Source organism: Falco peregrinus, chromosome 1, assembly GCF_023634155.1.
Source record: "Falco peregrinus isolate bFalPer1 chromosome 1, bFalPer1.pri, whole genome shotgun sequence".
In the NCBI taxonomy this organism is placed as follows: domain Eukaryota; kingdom Metazoa; phylum Chordata; class Aves; order Falconiformes; family Falconidae; genus Falco; species Falco peregrinus.
Window position 1 is genome coordinate 80808034 of NC_073721.1, and position 27873 is coordinate 80835906.

Here is a 27873-nt window from a genome sequence, read left to right on the forward strand (position 1 = left end):
TCTGTTTGGCAACAGCTCACTGCCAAACAATTTCTTGGCTAGTCATTGCATGCATAGCTCTAAACTTATCAAGCATCCGCCGTGTTTCTTTTTTTAGAAAGGTGTCCTGTGATATCTAGTAAGGTAAGGGAACAAAATACAAAAGTCAGTAAGAAATGAGACACAGTTCCACTACTTGTGAAGCAATTTGTTGTTTCCTCAAAAAGTAATACCACTGTGAATGGAAGCAATGTGTATAACGCTGAATTGTCTCTAAGTAATTGAATAATTAGAGTTAGGTTCTGTATGTTTTAATTAAGTCTGTGGGTTTTGAATTCTGCATTTCCAGAGCATATAAATACTTTGTTTATAGTTTTTGAAAACATGGTAGGTGAGGAAATACTGGAAGAAGAGTTTCCCAGTCTACAATAAAGAAGAATAGGGGGAAAATACAATCTTCAGATGCATAAAATGCTGACACAAAAATGTAGGAACGTTCTTCGTGTCGTGCATAGTTCAAGATAAATTTTTCTTGAATTCCTGCAAAGGAGGTACTGAATACTCAGTAGGGGCTTGGCTTATGGGGAGAATAACACAACACTGGAGGAGGCTTGTGATGTTACCTTACTGAAGTTTCTTAAGAACGGACAAGCACCTAATTAAAGTGGATCAGGTATTATTGATCCTGTCTTTGGGCAAGGGATTGTACTAGTGATCTTTTGTGGAACGCTCAAAATCTTTCCTCTAAGTTAATGGACCTAGTCAACATTTAAGATTTTTGTTTTACATTTTTCAGACAGCAGTTAACTTTCTTTTTTATCATTAAAGCGTGTCAGTTAAGGAATTTCTCAGTGGTTAGAATGCATATAGTTGGGGAAAGAGTCTTCTAATTTTCTGATGTTCTCTGTTGTGTGTGATTTCTTTATTCTCTTTTATTGTAAAACCCAGAGTACTCAGGACAAAGAGAAAGCTGAGCGGAAGAGAAAGGCAGAAGCAGCTAGGTTGCACCGTCAGAAGATAATGGCCCAGATGTCTGCGCTACAGAGGAATTTCATTGAAACCCATAAGCTCCTGTACGAAAACACACTAGAGGCACAGGGGAAAGAAGATGCAATTATGGAGGAAGAAAGGTGAGAAACAACAGAAATCCAGAGTTCCCATGGGAAGAGTTCGTTATCTTCTACATACGTTCATTATGCTACCTTAAAATTCTGAAAGTACATTCAAGGGACAGATTGTGTCATCCCAGTCAGCAAACTTGTATCTCTATTTACTTCTAAGTAATCTTCCATTACAGAATTATATATAAATATATGTAAACTAGCATGTATATGCTAATGTCAGAACAGCGGACTCATTTGTGGAGCAGCATAAGATAAACAAGAAAATTCATTATTTTTTCAAATGATGGATCATCTCATCGTTTAACATTTGAAAAATTATGTTAGAAAGCTGCTGAGTTGACAACACTGTAATTTTGGAGGTGACTGTCTAACTTTCATGAATATTTAAGTGTTAGATTTGGAAAGAATATAAAAGCCCATATGCCTTAAGGTTAAGTTGCAACAAAGAAAATGTTTCTTGTAGCTCGAGTCACTGGTATTTCTGTTCACTAGTTTCTAAAATCTGATTTCACACTGAAAACTTTTGGTTTATATTGTTTGTAATTCTGTTGTTATGGGTTGCTCCTGTTGTAGAGATGCTGCAACAATATACCTAATACAACTCACAATTTTGGTCATCTTGGGGCTGCACAAAACTAATCAGGAAGATAGAGGTATCTGTTGTCAAAAAAGTACACTTCTGTGTGCTTTGATTTTTAATCATTTTCTGTAAATCATTGTTGAACTCTGGAATAAGGAATATTTAAAAAAAATATGTGGAAGTGTATTGTGTGTCAAACCACTGAATTAAGGTAGTGGCATTCATCTCCAGTATATTTTCTTTAAGAATGGGGAACAATTTTAACGTATCTGTAAGATTAAAATATATTTAATCTGATCTACATTAAATACAGCTTCGTGACTTTCCTACTGTATGAAAACCATTTCATTGTGTTTTTCTGTTTCAGCTGGCTTTTACTTTCTGTTTTTAAAGAATACTGCATTTTAGGGAGGATTGAGGTGTTTCTTCATTGTTTGGTCATCATTTGGTTTTGTAAAGCACTTCGGTGTAAAACTAGGAATGTTAGCAGTGTACAACATATTTAGATGCCTGGAAGAAGTAGTTTGCTTGGAAAAAGCCATCTGGTTATTTTGTATCTCTGTGTCACTTACGGTCTTACAGCATGTCTTCGGCAATTGACTACTCAAGGATTGCTTTGGGTCCCAAACGAGGTCCATCTGTTGCTGAGAAAGAAGTTCTGACCTGTATTCTTTGTCAGGAGGAGCAGGAAGTAAAGTTGGAAAGTGCTGCCATGGTATTATCTGCCTGTGTCCAGAAATCAACTGCCTTAACTCAGAATAGGAGCAGAATTCTTGAACTCTCAGGGGGTATGCAATTTTTCTTCTTCTAGACTACAAGCAGCTCTGTACCTAGAGGTCATACCCCTTGAAACTCATTAAAGTCTGTACTCTGTCAGATCGCTAAATGGCTTACAAAAAAAAAGGTGAAAATTTTGAAATTGTTATAAAATCCATGCTTTAAAACAGGGGTCCTCAAACTACAGCACACGGGCTGGATATGGCCCCCCAGGGTCTTCAATCTGGCCCCCGGTATTTACAGACACACACACACACCCGCCGGGGGTTGGTGGGGGAAACCAAGCAGCCGCAGATGGCTGCCTGCCACTTCATCCAAGCGCCGGCCCCCTGCTTAAAAAGTTTGAGGACCCCTGCTTTAAAACTTAAAAATGAGAAATACTTAAAGATTTTCATTTGTCCCTGGGAAATCAGAAATTGCTTTAATCTAACAAGAAGATTTAATAAAATTTAAAAGATTTGGTAGTAAATGTCACTCTGGAAGAAATCCAAGAATGTTAAGTTCTGTTTATTCAAGCACAGCAACAAATTTTCCCAATATGGAGGAAATGTATGAACATTATCGGAGGCCAATATGGCAGCCCCAGGAGGGTTTGGGTTTTGTATTGTTTCCATGGTTGTTTTTTTGTTGTAGGTTAGTTTTTTGTTTTGATTTGAATTTTGGTTTAGTTTGGTTTTGGGTGTGTGTGTGGGTTTTTTTTTTCATGTCCAGAAAGTAATAAAAACATCAACATAATAAAAATACAGAAAAGTGTAAGCAAGAATCATGAATAAATAAAAAAAAATACAAGAAAATAATAAAAACTAATGAGTTACAGTTGCATAATAGCATATTGGTAGCAGGAAGCATGAATAAAAACCAAAAATTTTTCATAAGTAACAGCTGCTTAAACATGAGAAAGATTTTGATCAGTTACTCAAGGGGAAGAAAGTAAAGTAAATAGAAGGAAAAGGGAAAAGTATACACTGATTTTTTTTTGCTCTTTTTTTGAAAAAGCATAATTAATAATAATTAAGGATCAGATGCAGGATTAATTTTAACAAGAGAGAAATACAGACCAGAATAGGATAAGAAAAGTTGAAATGATATATAGGTAACTTCAGCATATTCATCTTGGCAATTATTAAAGTAATACTGAAAGTTTTATCAGAACCATTGTCTTCAGTGTAATCTTCAATTATTTTTTAAAATCATAGTAGATAGTTGACATCTCAGAAAGCTAGTAAGGGCAAACAAGTATTTGTCTAAAAAACCCACCAAAAAACCAGAAGTGAAATGAGAAAGTTCTGAGAATTTGCGTGTGCCATCCAGCCTGGATGCCAAGTATGTTGGATGATAGTAATTATTTCTTATATTGTCCTATAAACTAAAAATAAAGACAGACAATAAAGCAGTAAGAATTGTCAAAAATGAATTTGTCAAGAAAGGAGCTTAGTAAGCCACCTGAATTCTTTGACCAGGATGACTGGTTTTGTGGGTAAGGAGAAGGTAAACTAATCTATTCTCTAATTAGATTTTTTGGCTCTGTCCTACTTGATATACAGGCTGGGCAAATGTTGTTTAGGTGTCATCACCCCAAGGTGGCTACATTACATCATAAAACTAGTAGTTCGATTCAAGCACGCTATAATATTAAATAAAAGTTAGTGGTCATTTTTCCCTGTAAATTGGATTATATTTATTTTAACACAGAAAAAAATGGAATAGCTGTTACCTATTAAATAATGAATATGCAGTCTCTGTGTATCTGCCCATATATTATTATAAAGCTGAGTCAATAATTGTTTCAAATCCTGCTTATTCAAGCTAACTAATATATAAGGAATAAGCATGTAGCGTTGAAAGATATTTTTTCAGTGACACTACTGTCTAGCAAATGGTTTTAAATTCTGTGTTCATGTAGTTCAGAAGTGCACTCATGAATGTTATCAAAAAAACTCTAAAGAAAAGGGAGGGTCAGCATTGTTTTTTATTTCTCTAGGGCTGTAGGGTAGTACCCTGTGCTCTGTCATGCTTGCAGACCTTTACCAAGTTGTGTCACTTGATAAGGTGTTTTGTGTTTCCTCTTCTGGGTCATTAAAAAATACTAAATTGTCCTAGACCCAGGACAGACTCATACAGAATCCAGTTTGATCCATTTTTCTTTTTAACAGTGACTGATAATGGCAATTTTGAGCCAGCTGTATAGACTTTTTATCTAGGCCATCTACTAACTGCATCCTTTTTTTTCCCCCCTTCCTTTTTTCTGTGGTACTCTGAAGTACAAATTAAATCCTATGCTCCTGTAGTCAGATACACTTGTAAGCTTTCTGCAGCGACATGTTGGGCTATTGAAGGAATTGGACATAGAAGGAAATGAAGTTCCTTTTCCTAAGTCCACTTCTGGATATTACTCATAGCACTTACTCTCTGCTGCGTGGTCCTCTGCAGCTCGTCAGTTAGAAGTAGGCCTGTAAGAGCTTTTGTTCTTTCAAGATCTAAGTAAGTGGGAAAATGCTTGTTCCCACAGCAGAAGTGCAGATAGTGACAAATTAGTGTTATACCGATGTTCATTTTCTTGTTTCAGTCTCCATTTAATTTAAAGCAGCTTCAGCTGCTGTCAAATAGAATTATATTATCAGTGCAATTTGGATGCTATGTGGGTTTTTTTAAAAAAAATTACTTATTTTTGTTTTCATTGTGTCAAATTCAGGTGTATCTGTTCCAAATCATGAACAGTGCACCAGGTGAGATTGGGAGGACTACTGTTGTTCAGCTCAGCATTATTTAGGTATCTTTTAAGGGGAAAATGGAATTTCACTTCAAGTGCATATGCAGCACAAAGACACCATTACATTCTCATAATGTTTTTGCTGTTAAGAATTCTGTAAGAATTTTTGCATATTAGTAAATATTAGTAAAAAATAGACTTGGCTTTGTTATTCACCAGTGCTCATTAGCTGTAGGAATGCCTACTCTTTCTTGTCCTTAGTAGTTTTATTTTTTTTCATTTAAAAATACAGCAATGAATACATTAAAAACTGCAGTGATAGAGAATCCATCCACAGAGCTATTCCAGTACTGAAGAACTCTTTTTTTTTTTTTGCTTTTATTTTTTTCTTGACCAATTTGCTATTTGTCATCTCTTCATTTGTAATTAGTGGAAAGCCTTCGGTAGTTAAAGTGGGCTTTGTCTCTTGACTACTTTGCTGGAGTATTGGTCTGGAAAAGCTAGCCAAAAGGGATTTTAATGTGCAAACTGCAGGAAAATAAAATCCGAAGGCTTATGTTCAGTGCTCATATCTGTTCGTACCGATGGGAAGTTACGTTACTGTTCTTTAAGTAATTTCTTTCTGCTGCATCTTTCTAGATACACTAGATCCTCTCTTCATGCACCCTGACTTACCTTGTGGGACTCACACAGGAAGCTGTGGTCATGTGATGCACGCAGCCTGCTGGCAGAAGTAAGGATGTATCTTTGCAGCCTTTTAATGTTTTTTTTGTATTAATTTATTTTCCAAAACATATAAGTGAATGCTAAAAGCACAGTACAGTAAGTGGAGATGTAATTAAGGAATCAGAACTATTTGTACTCATCAAAAATGAAATATGGCATAAGAGAAGTTTTGACTTGAAGAAAATCATCATCAAAGTTTTTAGTGCTTTCTATGACCCAAAGAAGAATCTCTAAGGACTTATGAATTTATGCAACTAAAACCAATGGAGTAAAATTGGTCAAGGATAAGAAATCGTATGTAGTAGGCTTATTTTTAACAATCCAATGAGAACCAGTAGAAATCTTCAGGTGAGCTTTCTATAGCAACAGTACTTTGAAAGTCCGTCACCAGGTCAGTACTTAAAAGATGCAGCTGACTTAATCCACTGAGTCTTTAGATGAGAATCCAGCATTCAGAACAGAATATGAATGGTTAAATCTCTCAATATTTGTTCCCCATCCCTCCTCTGTCAGTGAACAAACCCTTACTATAAAAAGTAAGAGGGAAGAGTTGATGCAGTGCTTAAAAACTTTAAGCAATTGATCTAGTGATTTCTGTTGTTGATGGGAGCCCACAGTTTAGACCAGATGTGTTGGATTAGAATGAAACCTGAAATATTAAAAGATGGAGTTACTTAGCCTGCAGAATATAGTCAGCCTGGTTGCAGCTACATTTGTAGGATTATGGACATCAGAACTAATGCTCTCAGCATTTGACTCCACAAAGGTCTGGCAAGTCTAAACAAGATAAATAGTGGGAAATAATAATAGAAATAATCCCACTGAAACATTATCAACAGATAAAGATAGTTGGGTCATGCAGTTGCAAGCTACATTGTATTGTTATATGATATAAACAGTCTCTTGAGGTTTGTTGTTTGTGTTTGTGCCATTTTACTTCAAAAAAAAAAAATCTGACTAAACTTCTAGTGCTTATTATTACTTTCCTATAAATATGTGTCTATATTTTTTTTTTAACAATACAACATCAGTACAAAATAAATAGGTGCACACACTTCAAATGATACGGAAGTATGTTCCTTGAGTATAATACATCTGCTCTTGGCAGATCCATCTACATCTGCATAGATCTAAGTAGTGCAACATTGGAGCTCAGTTCCCTTGCTCTTTTTAAGAAAAGATGACTTGCTGTATGGGTGTATGGGATTAAAATGGACAACAGGCTCTTCTCATACGGGATGGCACAGAAGGTTTGAGTATAGTCTTTTATTTATTACATAACAGACATTCTAACTTACTAATATTCCTCCAAACAATGCCTGCCACACCTTTCTAGAGTATCTGTGCAGCCTAAAAATACAGCAGAATACTCTCTAGAACAGTACAAGTTCAAATGAACTGAGTATCTTTGTAGTTGCCATGTAGCAGGAAGAAGAGTTGCTTGCAAAAACATAGTTGTTTGTGGTGAAGTAAATGTATGCTTTTGTTGATTGTAACAGAGTACTATCCTAAATATTCTGTAATCTCAAGAACTTCTGCAGATGCCCCTGCTGCACGCACACTTTCTCTTTACTATATAAGTGGGATTTTATTTTTTTCACTTAAGATGTAAAATTTAAAGAAAAAAATAATCTAGCTACCTACCTTAGTACAGAAGTTAGATTATTTCCTATCTGTCTTTTAAGATACTACATACCCAGTCTGAACATGAGTACTGAATTTAGTTGCTTGTCTCCGGGCAAGATGATCTGAATGTTGCATTTTTTTTGTTCCTAATAATACCGCTGAGACATTAATGAAATTTGAAGGCTTACTGAATCCACTGAGACGGCAAAACTATAATGAAATCTGTATAAAGATCACAATTGTTTTCTTAGTTTCCTTTTGAGTTTAAAATAGCTCAACTGTGGTATTGTAATATAAATTATCTTCTCTGTTAAAAGAAGGCTACAGTTTCATTGTCTAGTCATGAGGCTCAGTCATTGACATTAATAGCTGGTTATTCATTCATGCAATGTTGCCAGTAGTTTTTCCTAAAATTAAATAAAAACATGTACAATCCCTGTTTAAAACTTACTGTATGAGTTGCATATGAGAGATAGTAGGTACAGAGTTTCATTGTGGTGTTGAAGATGTTGAGAGAAGGGTAGAAAATCTAAAGACTGCTTGTCTGTAAAAATGTTAATGAAATTTAGAAGGATCCTAAAAGCAAGGAGAAGTTGCCATCATTTTTGCATGACTGGTATACCATGCATTTTTACATGAGTTCATCCATGTATTCAAAGGTTTTATTTTATTTTCACATCCAAGCACATGAAAGAATTATAAATCAAAGGAAAAGACTTGTTTGTTGGCTTGGATAGGTATTTGCTAGATAATAACACTTTTAATTATTTGAATGTTTGTTTTCATGTTACATTTGTGCCATTTCACTTTCTAGTAATTTCCTTTTCAATGTTGTAGGTACTTTGAAGCCATGCAGCTAAACTTTCGACAACGTCTGCATGTTGAACAGATATTTGACTTGGAGAATGGAGAGTATCTTTGTCCACTTTGCAAATCTCTGTGCAATACTGTGATTCCTATCGTTCCATTGCAGGCTCAGAAAATTAACAGGTGAATTATACCAGATTGCATAGCCTTTAAATTAAAAACAACCTACCTCCCCCCCTAACAAACAAACAAAATTAAAAATTACTTCGAGGCTGATTGGCTTTTCAAATTTTTGGAAAGAAAGCTTGGGCTGACCTTCCTAATCTGTGTAAAAGACTACATATCTCCTTATTGACTATTCAGCCAAACGTACTGCTTCTGGTAGTAAAGTGGGTGTTTTTAATATGTATTTTAAAAGTAGCATTTTTGGAGTGGCTAGTTTTTGGAGCTGATATCAAATGAGGAAGTACAGAGATCTATCTAGTATTTAGCCTAACACTTCATTTTGCACTGTTTGCTTAAAATTTACAAAGCCAGCAAAACTGCAAATACTGAGTTAATGTCTTTTGATCTAAATCTGTCTTCAGTTTTTGAAGATATGGTGTTTCTTTGAGTGTTAAAGTAAAACCTGCTTTCTGTTTCTGTTTTCAGTGAGGATGCAGAGGCAGTAGCTCAAATTCTGTCCCTGGCTAGGTGGATGGAGATTATCATAGTCAGGATATCAGGCTACAGTGTGAAAAATGCCAAAGGTTTGTTACCTTAATTTTGAAGCTATTCTGTGGGATTTGTAATATGCTAGTACATGTTTTAACTAATACCAAGATGAAACTTCAAAGACTACATTTTGCTATCAATGAAGACAGTATCAAATAAAGCTGGGGATAAAGTCACAGCCCTTTCTGAGCTGATGTCTTGGTTTCACAGTGCCCTCACCAATTTTCTAGTTTCTGTTAAATCCTTTCCATCTTTCCTGTAGAACAAAATTATGTACACTTGGAGAGGACAGCCACCAACTAACAATCAGAGTTAAACTTTTGTGTTGACTTTGGTAAAAAAAAGAGAAAAAATAAATTTAAAAGGTCAAAATAAAAATATGTATGAATGTTTAGAAAACAGAAAGTACAAAGAATCAAGATATTCCTTTGACTCCTGTAATGCAGGAAAGTTCTTTTTCCTCACCAGTAAAGCACTAGTTTTAATCCTCATATTTCTGGGAATAGAAGAAAATGTTACTTAAGGATGAGGGCTAGAAGGCAGTCTGGCTGGTGAGGTCTGTTTACAATTATTTTCAAACCAGTTTAAAATAAAAAGATGTCTCACTTCTGTTAGACTGCAGTATAAACTGTAGCAACTTCTTTGTTTTTTAATGTGGATGTAATTTTTTTTTTTTCCTGGAAGGAGAGAAACAAAATCTTCCAGCTTTCACCAGCAAGGGAATGGGGAACTCTGCTTTGGAATTCCATTCCATCCTTAGTTTTGGAGTTCAGTCTTCGTAAGTGTTACTGGAAGTGCTCTCTGCATTATGCTAATTCTCCCTAAAATAACCTAGATAGGCTTCAGGATTTGTATTGAAGGAAAGGCATATGATTTGCTTGGTCTGAATACGGGCTTACTTAAACTCTTCCTTTAGCATTCACTGAATATCAGATATATACAGCTCTAGATGGACCGCTTGGTCAAATCCAGTCTGGTAGTTCTTACATTGCTGGCAAAAAGCTAGGAGTCTGGAATCTTCTAATCCATAGTTCCAGTTATTTGGGTCACTTCCTGTGCCTCTAGGCAAGTTTTATTTAATGTCTGTTTGCCTTAATTTTCCTGCTAGATGTCAGTTTCAGGGATAGATTTCACTTGGGTTTGGATGCAATAATGTAACATAGGTTAGTCAAAGGAATAGGGCTGTGTTGTCCTGTTTCTATCCCAGTGGGCAAAAGCACTCATCCACTAAACCAGAATGAATTAATAGATAGTCTTCAAGTCTGTTATCTTTTTAGATCATACTAGAAGTACTCTGCTTCTGACTGACATCATAGTTACGCAAAGTACTTGGAAATATCTGCTATTTGTAAAATGGTCATCAGAAAGTTGAATCAAATTCTTTCTTGGTAACTGGTCTCCGTGGAAAAAAATTATAGTTTTCCTTTAAACGGTGTGGCATTTAAGTATGAGCCTGGCTAAACCCCAGACTTCATAGTACAGTTGTTTTGGCTGTAGAGATTTGGAGAATTAATATGAATATTAAATATTTCTGTTTAGAAGTTCTGTGAATGATTTTGGAAAAACACAAGCCATTAAACCTGTACGTGTTTTTGCCTAGGCATTTTTCTGATATAACTGCATTTACATAAACTAACCCAATGTCAGTTGAAAAGATATTAAACGTTAAAAAATGTGTTTTAAAACACGTTTGAAATGTCTTTCTTCCCATTTCTGGTGCCTTATGAGATGGGATACATATTCTCTCCAGCACTTATAATTATACTCTTATTCGCATCTGGTTTTTTCGTTGTATTTTACCTGGTTAAAATGTTTATATTTTTTGAATGCAGATTATAATACAGTATATAGAAATAGACTCCTTCTAACCTGACAGCTCTTAATCTCTCAATTTGTAGAGCCTGTCATGTCAAGGTACTTGTTTACTACTGGAAACTAGTGATTTTTGTCACCTCTGTACAGACAGAAGGCCTTTGTAGTCAAGAATTCTTTCATAAGTAACTTAGACTTACTGGTCAATCAATCGCTAACAAAGTAATAAGCTCTCTTAATAATTCAGACTGAATTTATCTTGGCTTGATTTTGCAGAGTAAAATACTCAAGCAGTATCAAGGAGATGCTTATTCTCTTTGCCACCACCATTTATAGAGTTGGGCTAAAAGTTGCTCCAAATGAAGCTGATTACAGGATTCCTATGATGACCTGGAGCACATGTGCTTTTACCATCCAGTGTATAGGTAAAGAATAACTGATTGTATGAATAATAATAATAGTTCTACATAATAAAGGCAATGCTGTAGTATAACAACTTATATGTAATTGCATATGTAATAATAGAATGATAATCTATTATCATATTGTCACAGCAGGGAGTGACATGTTCCATGTTACTAATTGTAATATTAGGCATGTTCAATGAATATCTTCAGGCTTCTAAAGATCATTGAGCTGTATCCATCTCCTACATAGCTAAATATCTAACAGCTATGAAACAGTACTCCCTCACTTCGTTTTGTCTGTGTTGTCAAAGAATTATCATGGAAACTGTAGAAGAAATAGTCTTCCATATTCTGAAATTGCTAAGCATATGTCTGGTAGAAAAAAAAAATGCGAACAACCCCAAAAATTCTCTGGCATGAATTTATTTTTGAAGGCAATATAATTACCATAAAAATGATGGCATTTTCGGGGATAATGTGCTTGTTTAGCAGTCACTCTCTTTTCATTTCTGTACTATATACACAAAGAAGTTTGTGCAATAAACGCGAAGCTGTCTAGAAGTCTGTAGTGGATTCCAGGCAGGGAGAGAAGCAAGAGGAAAGTCTGAAATGCATACTGAAGGAATGAAGAATGTAATTGTACCTCTCCACAAATAGGATTGGCCATGTATGACATTTTTTCTGCTGAAGCTGTTGAGATACTAGTGTAGTCTCTCTTAAATCTATAGTGGACTTGACTCAACTGGAGTATCAAGTGTTCAAAAGGTTTTTAGGAGAATTGGGAATATTCTGATAAGGCAGGATTAGTCATGAAAACTGATTACATCGGTTTAGTGTTGGGTTTGATCAGTGTTTTTTCAATGAGTCGGGGAAGGACTGGAAGTCACTCAGCTCTGTTAATGTTAATGCACCTGATGCTGTGCAGATTGTTTCAATTTGATATATAAAAAAGGATCTTGGCTGTCAGGGATGAGTTTGCCAGCAAGTGTATAAATGCAATAACTGTTATCACAGACATGTTATCGAAGGCCTAGTTCAGAAGTAGAAAATTCAGATGTCTTAACCAGGCCAAGATTATAAAACCAGAGGGACTGCTGTGACAGTCTGACCTATCCTAGGCCGCACCAATTCCTTGTGTTCATTTTTGTTTACAAATAGAGCAGGCTTCCATGAAATTGTAAAGCAAAACTGCCTATGTAGCTTCTAGTATGCTGCTTTTGAATCTTGTCATAGGGTGCATTATTAAAACCATATGGCACATGGCCATTACTGTTATCAAAAAGTTCTCAGGCACAGCAAAGACGATAAGCAGTACAGCAAGCAGTGGAAGCAAAAAGCAGCCACTAATGAGCGCTAGAATAATATACAGTAAGGCAAGTCAAGCCCCATGGCAACCACAGGAGCCTGCCAATTAATAGCTAAACAGCAGTAACAGTTATATATTTGATCTGGCATGTTCCAATCAAATTTGTTGTTATCTTGAACCCTTTGAGCCCCATGTTGAGCACCAGAAAGGGCTGTCATGGTTTAACGCCAGCCGGCAACTAAGCCCCATACAGCCGTTCACTCGCTCCCCCCAGCGGGATGGGGAGAGAGTCAGAAGACTAAAAGTGAGAAAACTTGTGGGCTGAGGTAAAGACAGCTTAATAAGTAAAGCAAAAGCCACACGCACAAGCAAAGCAAACCAAGGAATTCATTCTCCACTTCCCATTGGCAGGCAGTGTTCTGCCACCTCCAGGAAAGCTGGTCTCCATCATGCATAATGGTTACTTGGGAAGACAAACAGCATCACTCCATATGTTCCTCCACTTCCTTCTTCCCGCAGCTTTATATGCTGGGCATGATACCATATGGTATGGAAAATCCTTTTGGTCAGTTGGGGTCAGCTGTGTCCTCTCCCAACTTCTGGTGCACCCCCAGCTTACCTGCTGGTGGGGTGGGGTGAGAAGCAGAAGAGTCCTTGACTCTGTGTAAGCACTGCTCAGCAATAACTAAAATGCTGTTTTCACCACAAATCCAAAACATAGCCCATACTAGCTGCTATGAAGAAAACTAACTCTGTCCCAACCAAACCCAGCACAGTGGGCATGCAAGCAAGGAACCTTAGCTACCTGTCGTTAATGGAGTCTCTAGAGGAGGTTCAAAGCATCACTGACCCAAGGGATGTGAATTGCTTTTATTGCCTAAAGCCAGACACTTAAAAGTACAAATCTGTTTGGTTTTTTTCCCATGTTTCCTCAGCAGCTCCACATGTTGTGTGTTAAACTGAAATATGGAATTTCTAAGTTAAAACACTTTCACTTTTTGTTAGAGGTGGTTAAAACAAACAAATAATAACAACACACACACACACACACACCCCCAAATAAACCAAATGAAAACATCACAAGACAATTCCTGAGATCTTGGAAGCGTACTGATATATCACTAATAAGTCACTAAAGCACAAAAACATTTTAAATTATACCTTTTTTACTCAATTAAGTTAATTTGGTTTCTTATTTTTATTGGCTTATTTTCTCTTTATTATCCCTTCAGAGCCAATGCACTCAGGGAGGAAAGCTGAATTCTCTTTTAGCCTGGACATTTTGTTTTCAAACAGCTTTTGAAACTACAGTCAAATGCAGTAGTGCAAATCTGAGGGTAAGATGGCTGTATAGCATCCCTGGAAACATACCCAGAGGTTTCTGAGCACTGTTTAAGGGTGACTGAAAAAAATGCAACAAAAATTGTAGAATGGCTTGCTATTCATGTGAAATGGTGTTCCTTTAAATCCCTAGTTAGCAAGATCTGAGAACCAAATGTCTTTTAGAAGCTTGTTGCAAGCATTTATCTGGGAAACATTAAGTACCATTTAAGATAGAATTTTCAAGAGAATTCTCTTATCACAATAAAGTTGAACTTTAAAAGTAGTACATACACTAAGAATGAATTAATCTTGGACTAAGTGTATTCTAACATAAATGTTATATTAGTTTGTGTGGAACAAACCAGCTTAATTCTTTCCGTGTTTAATTTTAAGAAAACCTCTTGGAAACAGAAGGCAAGCCCTTATTTGGATCTCTACAAAATAGACAGGTATGGGCAAGTAAGATACGCAATACGTTTTAGAGAAAAAGTTTGCAACTATATAATACACATGCATATATATATATATATATAAAAATAAAAACTTTTGCAACTGCCAACATAAAGATTGTTCTCTGTTGAGGGATAACTCGCAAAATTTTTAGTTTGATAACATAAAGAGCATTTTGGAAGAAAAATATTTCTACTTCTACATGGAAGTTCATATTAAATTAACTTAACAATGTGTTTTCTGTCCATAGAAGTAGATATGTTTTTACAGCTTTATTTCACTATTGTATCTTTCCTTTTTTCTGTCCAACCATTTTTCTCTTGCGCTCTAGCACAGTGGCCTTAAAGCATTAGTGCAGTTTGCAGCTGCTCAGAGAACAACATCACCACAGGTCCTGATTCAGAAACATCTGATTCGTCTTCTAGGAGGTATTGTATTCCTTTTCTTTACTACCTTTGTTGTTGCAGAAGCTTCTATTGCAAAATGGCACACACATTAATAAAACACAGGAGCAAAGGTTAGACTACTGACAACAGTTAACTTCAGTTTCTCTAATGTTGCCTGAAATCACGGAGTATTCCTTGAAATGAAGTAATCAATAATTCTGTTAACCCAGCTCTGTATCACAGAATTGCTCAAAATGTCCTCTGTCCTAGATTTGACTATCTCCAGGCCTAGGTAATCTGGAATATTTACAGTGGTGAACAATCTAGTTCTGGTAATGTTCAAAATTACTCAGATTCTTTGCTAGACAGGTGGATAAAGTGACAAAACAGGTGCTATTCTTTAGTAATTGTGAGATTTCATCTTTTCAATACTTTTAAAGGACTGCTAGCAGCCTAGTTTAAGATATTATGGTCTCAAGGAGAGCTAGTTTGAGACCCATAGCTATCCTCCGTGTTTCTTACTGATTAAGTTAGCATGGTGGCCTTTGTGAATCCCACTTTGACTTCCCTTTTATTCAGTAGGATTCTTAGGTGTGGTACAGGCTTTTGTTTTGGGCTAGGTTGTGAGGCCTCTAGTGTTGCAGCGCCTAAGTACGCTTGTGGACTTCACAACCTTAACACTTTGTGTTGGCTTTATTAGAGCTGGAGAAATAATTGAGGATTTTTATCTCAGAATTTTTAAGATACAGTTATTAAAATTGTGAACTGGTTGGTCATGTGGAAATAGCTAGAGATGCACGATTAAGTAAGTGGTAGGCAGTTAATTAAACAGATACTTCTTAGTTCAGAGACTTGAACATTTTTTTTATGAAAACACAGAAATGATAGAAGCTGTAAAATCAGATTCTGATATTGTAGTGCAATCCAAAAGAAGAAAATAATATCAAATGAATAATTGATATCTTTATTTTGTAGTTCTTCTACCAAACTTTAAAGTGGAGGACACTCCATCCCTCTTAGAAGTAGATATGTTCCACATTTTGGTAAGCAGGTTCATTTTATTCTTCATATTAATACTTTTTTTTTAACATGGATTTTTGTGTACTTTACCCTGAAGATAGTCCTGCAGAGTCAAATGATTATACATGAGCATTGCATACAAGCAAATGACTACATATGGCTGCTCTATAGGAGTGTTTACTTTTAGTTCTGCTGTTCTTCTACCTTAAGTCTTTGCTGTCTCACTCTTAAAAAATGCCATGCTTGCAGTCTCAGTCATCTTTCTACCACCGCCACTGCTATTAAGCCTCAAAAAAACCCCTGAGAAATGCACCACTCTGCTTGTTTCCCCTCGCTTTCCCTTTGCCTCAATAGGCCTCTCATACCTTCTGATTTTCTCACATTCACACCCCTTACCGTCTGTAACTCTCCTTAGCCTCGTCTTTCTGTTCTTAATACAAATCTGTATTATAGTTTCTTTTACTGTTTAAAAAAACCCCACAAACCCACACAACAAAAAAGCCAACAAAACAGAAACAAAGAAAAAACCAAACCCACCAGAATAAAACCTGTTTTGCCCTGGTTGCCTCTCTAACTAATGCTTGGTCTCACTTCGAAAAAAAAAAAAAAAAAGATGTGTTTTGTCCTATGTCAAAAACCAGAAATTAAGCTTTCTAGGAACTGGACAAGATTTCTTGGTGTATCTCTAAACTGGCCATTACAGTGGATTTATATCCTACGTGCTAGAGGCACAAATGGTTAAGATTTTCCAATGAGTTTTTACTATGCTTTGTGAATTAAAGCTAGCAAGATAAATGAACGTATTTAAATTGACTACAGAAATGAAATATATAGTGAGAATGTAAATTCTGTTACTCATGTAGATCTTACCAAACTTCTGTTAGTTTAATATTTGCTCCTTTCACTGTAGGTGGCAGTTGTGCTGTCCTTTCCATCTTTATACTGGGAGGATGCTGTAGACTTGCAACCTTCATCAATTAGCTCAGCCTATAACCACCTCTACCTCTTCCATCTGACAACACTGGCACACATAACGCAAATTGTCGTCTCTTCAGCAACAGGTAGAGGTGCATTTGGGTTGGATTCTTCTGGCATTTTCATACAGTTTCTTAAAAATAATGAATGGACACTATTAGTGTCTTCCAGGTATAAACGTCCACGTAATAAATGACAGCTTGTGCTAGGTAGTAATAACTGTTTTCTGGTAAAACAAATAGAACTACATAATTTTCAGAGCATTTTATTATTTCACTTGTGTGTGCTTAGCCTAAGAAAATAAAGTAGTTGTTGATATATCAGTACTTGGTCAAGTCAGTCATTTCACAGTGGTAACTTCCCCTCTTCACACCCTGCAGGAGAAGCAAAGCTGTGCCCAGCAGCAGCATTCTGAGCTGTACAGTGACAGTATGCATTTGGGAAATAAACTTATCTTTACACTTCAACCTAGTAAATAAGCAGAGCTGAAGTACAGAATCCTATAAACTGATAGGATTTAACTTTTAATTTAACTTTTCTCTATATTTCCTACTACTGTTAAAAACTGTCAGTAATCTGCAGGCTCCCTAGCTACTACTTTCCGTTTTCTTAAGCATGATGGGAATTAAAAACCCAAACCACCGCAACATGTAACAAACCTTTAGCTTAATCTATGTAGGGCAATAACTTCAGGAGTTCTGGGGAAGGAAGCAGTTTTTACATGAAGATAAGCAATAAGGTAGTAATCCTGATTGTTCTTTATAGCATGCAGTTTTAGGAGAATATTTGTTACGGTAAAAACATCAAATAGAAAAGAATTAGGCAAAACAAAGTGGAAATACTTCTGTAATGCAATTTTTTTTTTAAAAAAAGAGCCCAGGATGTGTCATAAATGCAGTGCATTTACAGTGGGATTCAACTTTTTGTGTGCAGAATCCCCTACTGCTCAGTCATCTGACAACAGTGAGGAGGCACGGTCTGCACAGTCTTTCTGTAGAGAGGTTTGCCAGTACACCAGTGGGTAAGTAGCAGTTACAGCATTGCGTTCCCCTGGAAAGATGGCAATCCACAGGGATTAACCCAAACGGTGGAGGGAACGGGGGAGGGGAGGGAAATACAATGCCTTGTGCTTTCTTCCCATACTCCTGAACGCTGAAAAAAAGGAAACTGTTGAAGGGAACACTTTTAGTTAATATAGCTACTTCTTGTGGACAACAGTAAATTCTTAGTCTAAGGGTGGAAAAATACCTGTTATCCATTCTGGAGAGGAATACAACCACTAACTATAGTAGTTATTTTTTTCTTTGCCTTGATTGTTTTTGTGGGTGTTTTTAGATATCTCAGTTATAGATGGAAGCCAGAAAAAAGGAAATGGTTCTACTATAGAAGGGGGAGAAGTGTAAAGCCAAGCACAGTTGCTTATTTGTTTGAGAGTCAGTGGCCATCTTTTCAGACTATTTTTGATAGATATAGCTACAGACTCTGTAGTACTTCAGTATTTGCATGTGAAATAAACCAGAAAATACAGATTCACCCTCTGCATGTTCTGCTTTTGTTTATCTTCACCAAAGCTAGTTGCAAAGGTATGTTTCTCAGGGACTGACAGCGCTACCCATTTACCTAGAAGTTTTAAGTCAATACATTTCTAAATATTTAAAATTTGGTATTTAATTAATAGGAGTAATTTTTCGAAGGCATGAGCTTAGAGCCCAACCGTAGGTGCTGCGTATTTTGGAAAATCAGGTCTCTGTACTGAGATGCCTAGGTACAGAAGTAAATGCCAAAGATTAGGCAACCCAGCTCTGAAACTTTTGGTGTTGCCTTCTACAGCAACTTTTAGTAGTTGTGTTCATTTCTATGTATGCGCTGTTGTCTTCTAACTCTGACCTTAAACAGCACAGTCTGGATAATAATTTTGCAGTGGTCTATGATGTTATAATACAGGTTGTTCTTCAGCAGTAATTTAGTTAAATTTACTATGAAATTTAGAGTAAATGCTCGTATTGCCCAAACTACAAGAATAATTAATGAGGAGTATCACTCCAGTATTTTTGTTAAAAAAAGGATTAATATAGCTTTATTTTAAACTGAGTGACTTCTATAATGAATTATGGGGTATTAATTTTATAATTCTGTTAGGTTTTTTGTTCCTGAAGAGTATTTATGTCTGTTTGTTGTTTTCTCATTTTTTGAATTGGATTCCAAACACCAACTGAATGAAAAACTTTCACCATTTCAAAAAATTGCTGGCTTTCGGTAATAAAAAACCACCAGTGTAAGAATCAATTATTCTGTGTGATGCTGCATTGTACAGTTTAAATCAGGTATTTTGAGTTACCTAGAGATGGACAGCTATGTATCTGTTCTTTATTTTTTAGAATTCTGAAAAATAAATTGAGATGATTTGAAGGTTTAATGTAGGTGTTCTATGTAAACTTAGTACTCATTCCTTAGGCAAAGGAGAAGTGGTAAGTCAGGTGCTGGTGGCTATGTTTCACAGAATTTGGGGTACATCAGTGTTAATTCTACACAGCTGCTGTTCTACCAATGCTAGCCAAAATGTGAAAGTGTTAGAAGGATTTGCACTGTGAACTACTGCAGCTATTTTCTCATTTGTGTATTACAGTTGCTTTAGTCAGGATATTCCAGGCTGGCTTGTGTGGGACTGTGTTAAAAAAGGCATCATGCCTTACCTTCGTTGTGCTGCTTTATTTTTTCATTATTTGCTGGGAGTTTCTCCACCTGAGGAACTACTACAAGGTAAATATGAGAAAGCAGATCTATCTATATATTGACTTTGTTTACTGTTTTCTTGGAAGAATGGAAATTTTAAATGTTCACAATAGTTAAGACATTAAAGTAAGACTTGGAAAGAAAAGAATATATTAATTTGTATAGGAAGGGGCAGGCATGAGAAGCTGAGTTGTCTCAGTCTTCTTTGCATGGAAAGGAGCTACACTTCTGAGTATGTGCAAATATGTGAATTATCAGTGATGTATTGACAGTAAGTATTTGTGGATACAAAGATTCTGTGATTTAAGGATAATTCTGTGGGCTTAGATTACATCGCCTGAGAATTACCCTGGAGTGTATTTAGGGAAAAAAACCAAACCTTTTTGTGCAGTTGCTAATGTCAGTAAATGCTAAAGACATAGGCATCCAGCAAAACAGAGCCAAGTAGAAATAAAGCACATCATAAAACTTGAACCTTTTCCTTAAAGGATTTAATGCATTACAGATACTATAGCCAAAATTAATTACTTTGTCTTCTGTCAAAATGCAATGAAACACGGAAGCTATTTGGAAAGGAGGACCAAAATTGCTAGGAAAAACTGAAACAAAATACAGCATCTTAAGTAGATTTATATAAACTGTGAACTAAGTTTGAATTTGATTACTATATATGAGTCAAAATCTCTGCGCTTTGGGATATGCTGTTGTCTTCACCATTAGTTTGGAACTTTGATTCTATAAAGAAGAGTCTTCCTGGTGAATCAGCGATGCTATTTTCTGTAGCAGAGCAAATGAATGACCACCCAGCAAACTATTAAACTAGCCTGACTTTATGTAATGTGTTAGCACTGACTTGATCGTAGCAAAATTTGCTATCAGTGCAGGCCAAAAGGATAGTAGAAAGCTAAAATATCATAAGTACAGAAATCTGCTACATTAACATGTTTTACTTATTAGGCAATAATTTAAGCAAGGAATTCTGTTATTAGTGACATATGTGTGACTTAAAAATTACTTAATAACATCTATCAAATTTGTTAAACCTAAAGCAGATCGTCAGCTAATGCAATTTATTATAGCTCCAATTAAGTCAGTGGAATTACATCCAATTTTATTAGCTAGGAGCTATGCTGAAGCTGTAAGATACATATTGTTCAATGGAAAAGGGATTTGGAGATTTCTAGTTTTGAGTGAATTATTAGGCAGTATTGAAATGCTGTAACCGTTGTTCATGTTTTTCTTTTGCAGTTTCTGAAGAAGGGCAGTTCAAGGCCCTTTGTAGTTACCTCTCTCTACCTACCAATTTGTTCCTGCTTTTCCAGGAATATTGGGACACAGTAAATCCACTGCTTCAAAGGTACTAGCTGGGACTGGACAGGCCACGTTTTTCTGTTGTGATAGCCTTATAGGAATTCTGGATCAAATTTGTTAATAAATGACTGAGCTTGAACTCATACTAGAGTTCCAAACATTTGTTTGATGTGCAGAGGTATACAGAATCTTTAAAGCACTTTAAAAGAATAAAACATTTTATATTTTATGGTAATCCAAACATTAAACAATTACAGTTTAAGGGACTAGAGCTTGCAGACCTACATGAAATCATTCATGCAGAAAGATGTTATCATAAACCTTTGCTCTTACGGTGTGCCACTTACTGTTCATTGGCCTATTTTTAATCTGTCTACAGCGAAAGTGCTGATTACATGAGCTATAAAATGAGGATATGGAAAATTATGTAGCTGGCAGGGTGAGGCTTCGTACTGTTTGTTCTCTGGATTTCCAAAATAGACTGATGAATGCTGGAGTTAGCTTAATGGTTAAAATGTACAATTTAGGTATTATGTACACTGCAATCTAGCAGTAAAGAAATAACTGGTAAATTTCTCCTTTGAAAAACACAAATTAAAATAAACAGGCATGACACCCCCCCACACTAGCTCTGAGAATAACCCTGCTGTATTGTGCTGGAGAATGAGGACTTGGTTGCAGTAATGATCATCCCTGGTTCTTTCTTGGCAGAATTCTCTGGCTCACACTAGTTTTTGATGTTGGGTGGGTTGGTTTGTTGGTGTTTTATCTTTGTTCTCTTTTGTTGTCTGGATTCCTTCAATTTAGGGACTTTGAGCTGTTGACTCCAACCTACAGTCCGTGTAACTGTCAAATGATTCCCTACATATAATTTTACTTCCACTAATTGCGTTTCTAGTATATATTACTTAAAAATTAATAGCATTTTCACAAGTAAATTATTAAATAATTGTCTTATACGTTTATACATGGCTACTCAAAGACATAACGGTGCTTATAAAAGAACGCAGAGGATGGGTGCTTGGGAACATTAGAAAACGTTCACTAGACGCAGGGGTAACAAATCCATTGTAGTGCTCCCAGTCAAAAACAGAGGTTTCAAGTAGGAGGCTACATATTTAATGTAATAGTAACAGTTTTCAAACCATCATGCAAGTTCCCATATGTTTTTTGAAAGAATCTTTTTTCAGAAGACTAAATTTGATGATTGTCGAGATATGTGTTAAATGAAGCTTACTAGATTGACCATCTGCTACAGTTCTTTCTCCCTTCTCCTTTTTGTAGAAATAACTTGAAAGACATACCAATTCCTTTGTTTAGTAACTCGCCGATATCTGCCATTGTTCTGGTAAACACATTTGGCCATTCTAAGCAAGCATACAACATGCAATAAAAGCATTGTAAAGTAACTGTTGGGTCATAGTTATTAAATAAAAGCAAGAAATATTTTCCTAATATAACAATTATAACAACAACAAATATTATCCTAGTACGGTATTTTCTGATGCTGTGGCTTTCAGCAGATATATTCCAAACGGTGGTGTGTGTTGTAGCCCACTTTGAGAACTGCAATATATCTGAAGACTGTTTGCGTTTTTAAACTCTGTAAGCACTGTGTCTTCACGTGCATGTTAGTAATTTTAAGCACTGTTCTTTTTCACATACGTTTCTCTCTTGTGTAAAAACTTAAATTCTTTTCCTGAAGCAAAACTGTAAAGAATAGCTGTTTCTCCCTGTGAAGTTTTAATTAGAACTATCAGTGCTTTATCTGTGCTCTGTATTTGCTTTGTGGTTTAGTTTAGTGATCCTAAATGTATATTATTATCTAACACTGTCATCTGCAAATGTTTGTTTGAAACAGGTGGTGTGCTGACCCGCTGGTGTTAAGTTGTTTGAAGGGGAAGAGCATTGCAGTAAGGTAAGTTTGGTTTTGTTGCTAGTGTTGTTTTTTCTTCTGTTTTTGACTTAAAATTGTTGAAAGAATGAAGTGCTTGTTGTGGGCAAGTTAGAGTGCTTGTATTTTCTCCCTCCTGTTCTGCTACCAGAAATAGGTTTCTCCTTAAACGGTTGTGTATTATTTCTCATGCAATGACTCTTGGTTGCAAATGCACAACATTGTTAGACAAGCTATCCAGCCTACTCTAGGGAAAAACAAAAGCTAACTGAAATACGAAATGTCTTCACACATGTAGGTTACATATGGAATTTAATTCATCACCTTTGCAGGAAGCTAGAAATGCTGAAGCTTCCATGTGGAGCTTGGGCTCCTAGGACTGAAGAACCGCTCTAGAACTGCGGCAGTTTACAGAAAGAACTGAAAGCTTAGCAGGAATTTATACCTATCCATTCTGTTCTTTGCTGCGATCTTTATTATTCTAATTATAGGGTTTTTGGTTTTGTTTTTTTTTTTCCTCAGATATCCTAGGAAAAGAAATAGTTTAATAGAGCTTCCTGAAGACTATAGCTGCCTTCTGAACCAAGCCTCTCAGTTTAGGTAAAATATGACCTGTTTAGTTGTCTTCGTAGGTTGTTTTGTTGCTTTTATATTCTTGCAGTACTGTAACTGGTGTTCAAACTGTGTACAGAGATTATTTTGCAGAGGAGAAGGCACTGTTACAGTTATACTGGCTAATGTTAATTTTAAACCTGCATTTAAATCACGCACATGTTCATTTTAAATCTGAAACACAACAGCTTACTAAATGAAGTCACTTGGTGTTTTATAGGCTAGCATATGAAATTATTATAGCTTAATGTGCTGGTTGTTTTTCACCAGTGCAATGTGCATTTGGCTTCACCATAAGCCTGAAAATAATTTTTGCACTGGACACAAGAAGCCCGGAAGGTTGGCACCGTTTTATGCCAGGAAGAGTGAATCATAGGATAATTCAGGTTAGAAGGGACTTCAGCAGATCATCTAGTCCAGCATTCTGCTTAAAGCAGAATATTTTATCTTGCAGATAAAATTTTCCAAGCAATGTAAAAACATAGCCAATGGAGGCAGATAAGTGAAATATAGTTATGATATAGTACGTCTTAGGTTTTTGATTGTTAGTGGGTTGGGTGTTTTTTTTGCTTTATTTTGTTTGTTATTTTTTAAGCAACATTATCCATAGTTAACTTTTCTCTTGAAGTTTTAATTCCAGCACTAACATTCTGGTTATGCTTCTTCTAGATGCCCACGGTCTTCTGATGATGAACAAAAACATCCAGTATTGTGTTTATTCTGTGGGGCTATGTTGTGTTCCCAGAATACTTGCTGTCAGGAACTGGTGAATGGGGAGGAGCTGGGAGCCTGTACTTCTCATGCTCTTCAGTGTGGAGCTGGAGTCTGTATGTTTCTCAAGTAAGTAGCTAGCCAGAATTGGATGTGTTACAGAGTAAAGGGGAATATTTGAAGGTCAAAATTCATAACATTGTCAAAGTGCTTGACTCTTCTTGTCAGAGATGAAGAAACATTGCTTTGACCTATAAACATAGCTCACCAAAAATTTAAAGACTTGCTGGGAGTTGTCTTGTATTTTAAGTGTAGCTATTTTTTCCTTAAGAATCAGGGAATGCAAAGTTGTCCTCATTGAAGGTAAAACCAGGGGCTGCTTATATCCTGCTCCCTACTTGGATGAATATGGAGAAACAGATCCAGGTCTGAAGTAAGTAAATGTTTGACTTTTTCTGAATTTCCACTTTGGTATCTCTTTCGTTTCTTGTACCCATTAGACAACATGTTCTCCCAGCTAGCATGTACAGCACTGTAATATGTATCTTGGCCTGGTGGACATGAGTTCAAATTCTTGATGGCAGTTCCTACTCATGAATGGGTCATTCATAATGGAAAAATACCCTTTTTTGTTACTGCTAAACTTTTCTCAGGAGTGCTTTGTATGTTTTTTCATCAGAAATGTGCAGCAACTACCATTGCTGAAATGTCAGCTGGGAAATGGCAGTCATTGCTTGTCACGTGTAGAATTCTTTCATTTCCAGTAGACTTGTCGGAATTGATGTTCATACAAGCATTTCATGTGTTCTGCTTATCTTTAAGAGTGTTAATGCTAGACTAGTAATGAACAGTTTTTCAGTTGTTATTCTGATAGGCTTATTGGGTATTCTTCTTTTTTTCTTCTATGAAGAAGAGGCAATCCCCTGCACTTATGTCAGGAGCGTTACCGGAAGCTCCATCTGCTATGGCAGCAACACTGCATCATAGAGGAGATTGCCAGGAGCCAAGAAACAAATCAGATCTTCTTTGGATTCAACTGGCAACTGCTCTGAGTCTCTTATTTTTAGTGAAAACTCTTACCTTTGGCTGTACTTTGGAAAAGGAAAGGAGGGTGGCAGTAAGTAGTCCACTCTCAAGTGGATTCTGTAGTTCAGACACAGTTGATGGATTCTCCAGGTTGGATGTATTACTGACACATTGAAACAGAACCTCACATCACGTTTTGCTTTTCCTCTCCCCCCCGCCAAAAAAAGGAAACCCATATTATATAATTATTACTGAATATTCAGGTCCAAAAATACATCCACTTTTTTGAGAAGTTGTAATTGTTTCACGTGTTTTGATGAAGGCAGCTTCCCAAACGCTGTGCTTCCGGGCACATACTACATTTTTGTCTCTTCCATGCCTTGAGAATATACCTAAATGTTGTTGTTATGGAAAAGCCGCCTTTATTTGTTCCTGGGTTCTTTTCCCAAGCTTAGTGAAGCTTTTAAATAGGTCAAGATCTGTGGTGTAACGCTGGAGTGGAAGTGATGCCAGGTCTTTAGCAATCTGTAGCAACAGGTACAGCAGACTAAGTTGTACAGAAAAAGCCTGCATTCCACTATATCCCGGGTTTTAATGAAGAGTTTTCATTAATGAACTCTCAAAAGGAGAAGTGTGGGATAGAAACTGCATGGGGGAATTGCCATCTTGCTTGTTGCATCAAAACGAAGTCTGTGCTGTTCGCATTGCCAGAACTGCACTTCATCTAATGAATTTGTCCTCTGTTAAAATTCTATATGCCAAGAGGTCTAGGGCTACGCCATTTGGCTAGGTTATGATTAGTTCTTGTACAGTTTGTCTTTTGAGATTTTCCCCAAGAACCAAACATGGAAATGCCGTTGGGTAGTTGTAGTGTAGCTCTGGAAGTTGTACAAGAGCCAGAGACTTCAGTGAAGTAGACTGCCTTCAGAGCTACCACTGAATTAATCTCAAGACCCCAAACCAGCAAGTTTTAGAATCAGAAATAAGTTTTTGTCCATATTTGAGGAGTTTTCCACTCTTCATCTGTCACTGTTGTTGGAGCTCTGCCTGCATAAATGAAATTGTGTGTTTTGAGGGGCATGTTCAGTGGTTTGGTGCCACTTAGAGCACAAGAGGGGGGGAAAAAAAGGTGGCTAGGTCAGTGTCTCTGCCCTTCAGTAGTTAATAATACATTGTGATTGAACTCTCTCAATGATACATGATTGTGCTTTAGTTCTAAATGTTTGTTGTACTGTTTTCTGAATTTCAGCCACAATAGACATGAGAGAATTTGTAATATGATGGGTAAAAATGCTTTCCTAGGAAATCCCGTTTCTGTATGCAAGTTTGAAGTTGTCAGTACTCTAAATTTCCCTGTCCCTTCGCTATTTGAATTTTTATGTCATTTTAATAAGACTTGCAAGGGGAGGTTTTTAAATTAATGTCCGAGAGCACGTTTTTGTTTGGTTTCTTTTTGGGTTTTGTGGGTTTGGTTTTTTTGGGTTCTTTTGGTTTGGGGATTTGGGGTTTCTTTTGCCACTGATTGAGAGATAGTAGAATCACAAATAATGATTTAGATTTAAATGTCATTGTTCTCTTTAAAAGTTTTTAGAGTTTGAGTGCACTGAACAGCATCAAAACTCATCTAAAAATGGAATACTGATGAACTCAAATATTGTTCGAATTTCAAATACTTTTTCTGTAACTTTTGCTATAATTCTTCCCTGATGATATAAGTAGTTGGCTTTGGTATGTTTTCCAGGTATTCTTTCTTGCAATTAAGGCCGCTATCCTTTGTTTTGATTCTTCTAGATTTTAAACCTGAATATGAAACTCTCTTTAAAGACAAACATTAATTCTGTTAGTCGTCTCTAAAATGTCTTTAAAATGCATACTGAATTTAGTAGAACAGTTGTCGTAAACTTGCATGCACTGGTGATTTCCAAGGTCATCAGAACACTTCTTACCAACAAAAATACTGGATTAAGACTAGTAATATATGCCTTGTTGATACCAAAACTATATTAATTTACTGTTTCCCTCTGGTATTTGCCTATTCATTTTTTTAAAAACTTTCAGTTACCTTGCACTTCAGTGATACAACAATTCCGTTATCAAACATGCAGTGAGATTGCTTTATTTTGTTTTCTGTCTGAACTGTGTATATAACAGGAGCTGGGCTGGGCAGGTGAGCTCATGTTTAAAGTTCTAGAAATCTCTTTGTAGCTGAAGAAGTGGGAGAGGAAGGTTGCATCTGTCTGTACGTTTGCACATACTAATTTAGCAAGTCGGCTCCCACATCATTCACTGACTAGCGTGGTCATCTTTCATTTCATAAATTACTATGCAGTTTTGTTCACTGTGAGTATAATCTGTATTTAGTGATCGCAAGATGCTTATGCCACTGATTTCTGTTCCATCCAAGCTGACAGAAGACGTTATCTGATAATGCACATATTGGTATCTTTAATTGCAAAAATGTAAATTTGAAACTTGTATAATGTTCTTGTGCTTTTGAAATAAAATATCTTGTATATGTATATTTAAAAAAAAGAAATAAAATGACTTCTCATAGATTATTCAGTTTTTATTTGGAGGTGCTTTGACACTTCACAGCTGATTTTACAAGAGCATTATAGCAGTGTCTGTCAGTATGGAAAAAGAGAAGAGTTAGTAAATGATTGGTAAACAATACCAGTTATCCCTGTAGTCCGTATCATCATTGTACCAGTTAGTAATGGTGGCACACTTTTTTCTTATTTGAAGAAATACTCCACTTGAAACTTGTCCTGGTATTTTACAGACGCAAATTCCTGCAGTGTCTACCTCAATTAGTAAAAGAAGTCTTAAGTACAAAATTCAATATTTAGATGACCCTGAACCAA

General features: G+C 36.2%; 1 protein-coding gene across 3 annotated transcripts in view; it reads left to right on the forward strand.

The window, feature by feature from the left end:
* UBR1 (ubiquitin protein ligase E3 component n-recognin 1) overlaps window positions 1–27567 on the forward strand; it is a 75580-nt gene extending 48013 nt beyond the window's left edge. For 2 of the 3 annotated variants that reach the window (XM_055815933.1, XM_055815937.1), the window contains exons 29-47: window positions 928–1109; window positions 2266–2471; window positions 5810–5903; window positions 8360–8512; window positions 8981–9078; window positions 9728–9821; window positions 11132–11280; window positions 14285–14340; window positions 14673–14769; window positions 15703–15770; window positions 16658–16808; window positions 17656–17743; window positions 19349–19482; window positions 20704–20812; window positions 22628–22684; window positions 23183–23260; window positions 23942–24112; window positions 24315–24416; window positions 24894–27567. In XM_055815933.1, the coding sequence (XP_055671908.1) occupies window positions 928–1109; window positions 2266–2471; window positions 5810–5903; window positions 8360–8512; window positions 8981–9078; window positions 9728–9821; window positions 11132–11280; window positions 14285–14340; window positions 14673–14769; window positions 15703–15770; window positions 16658–16808; window positions 17656–17743; window positions 19349–19482; window positions 20704–20812; window positions 22628–22684; window positions 23183–23260; window positions 23942–24112; window positions 24315–24416; window positions 24894–25035 (2229 nt within the window). In that variant the 3' untranslated portion in view covers window positions 25036–27567. The remainder of the gene's footprint in view (window positions 1–927; window positions 1110–2265; window positions 2472–5809; window positions 5904–8359; window positions 8513–8980; window positions 9079–9727; window positions 9822–11131; window positions 11281–14284; window positions 14341–14672; window positions 14770–15702; window positions 15771–16657; window positions 16809–17655; window positions 17744–19348; window positions 19483–20703; window positions 20813–22627; window positions 22685–23182; window positions 23261–23941; window positions 24113–24314; window positions 24417–24893) is intronic. The other variant, XM_055815944.1, reaches the window with a different exon arrangement.
* The last annotated feature ends 306 nt before the right edge of the window (window positions 27568–27873 follow it).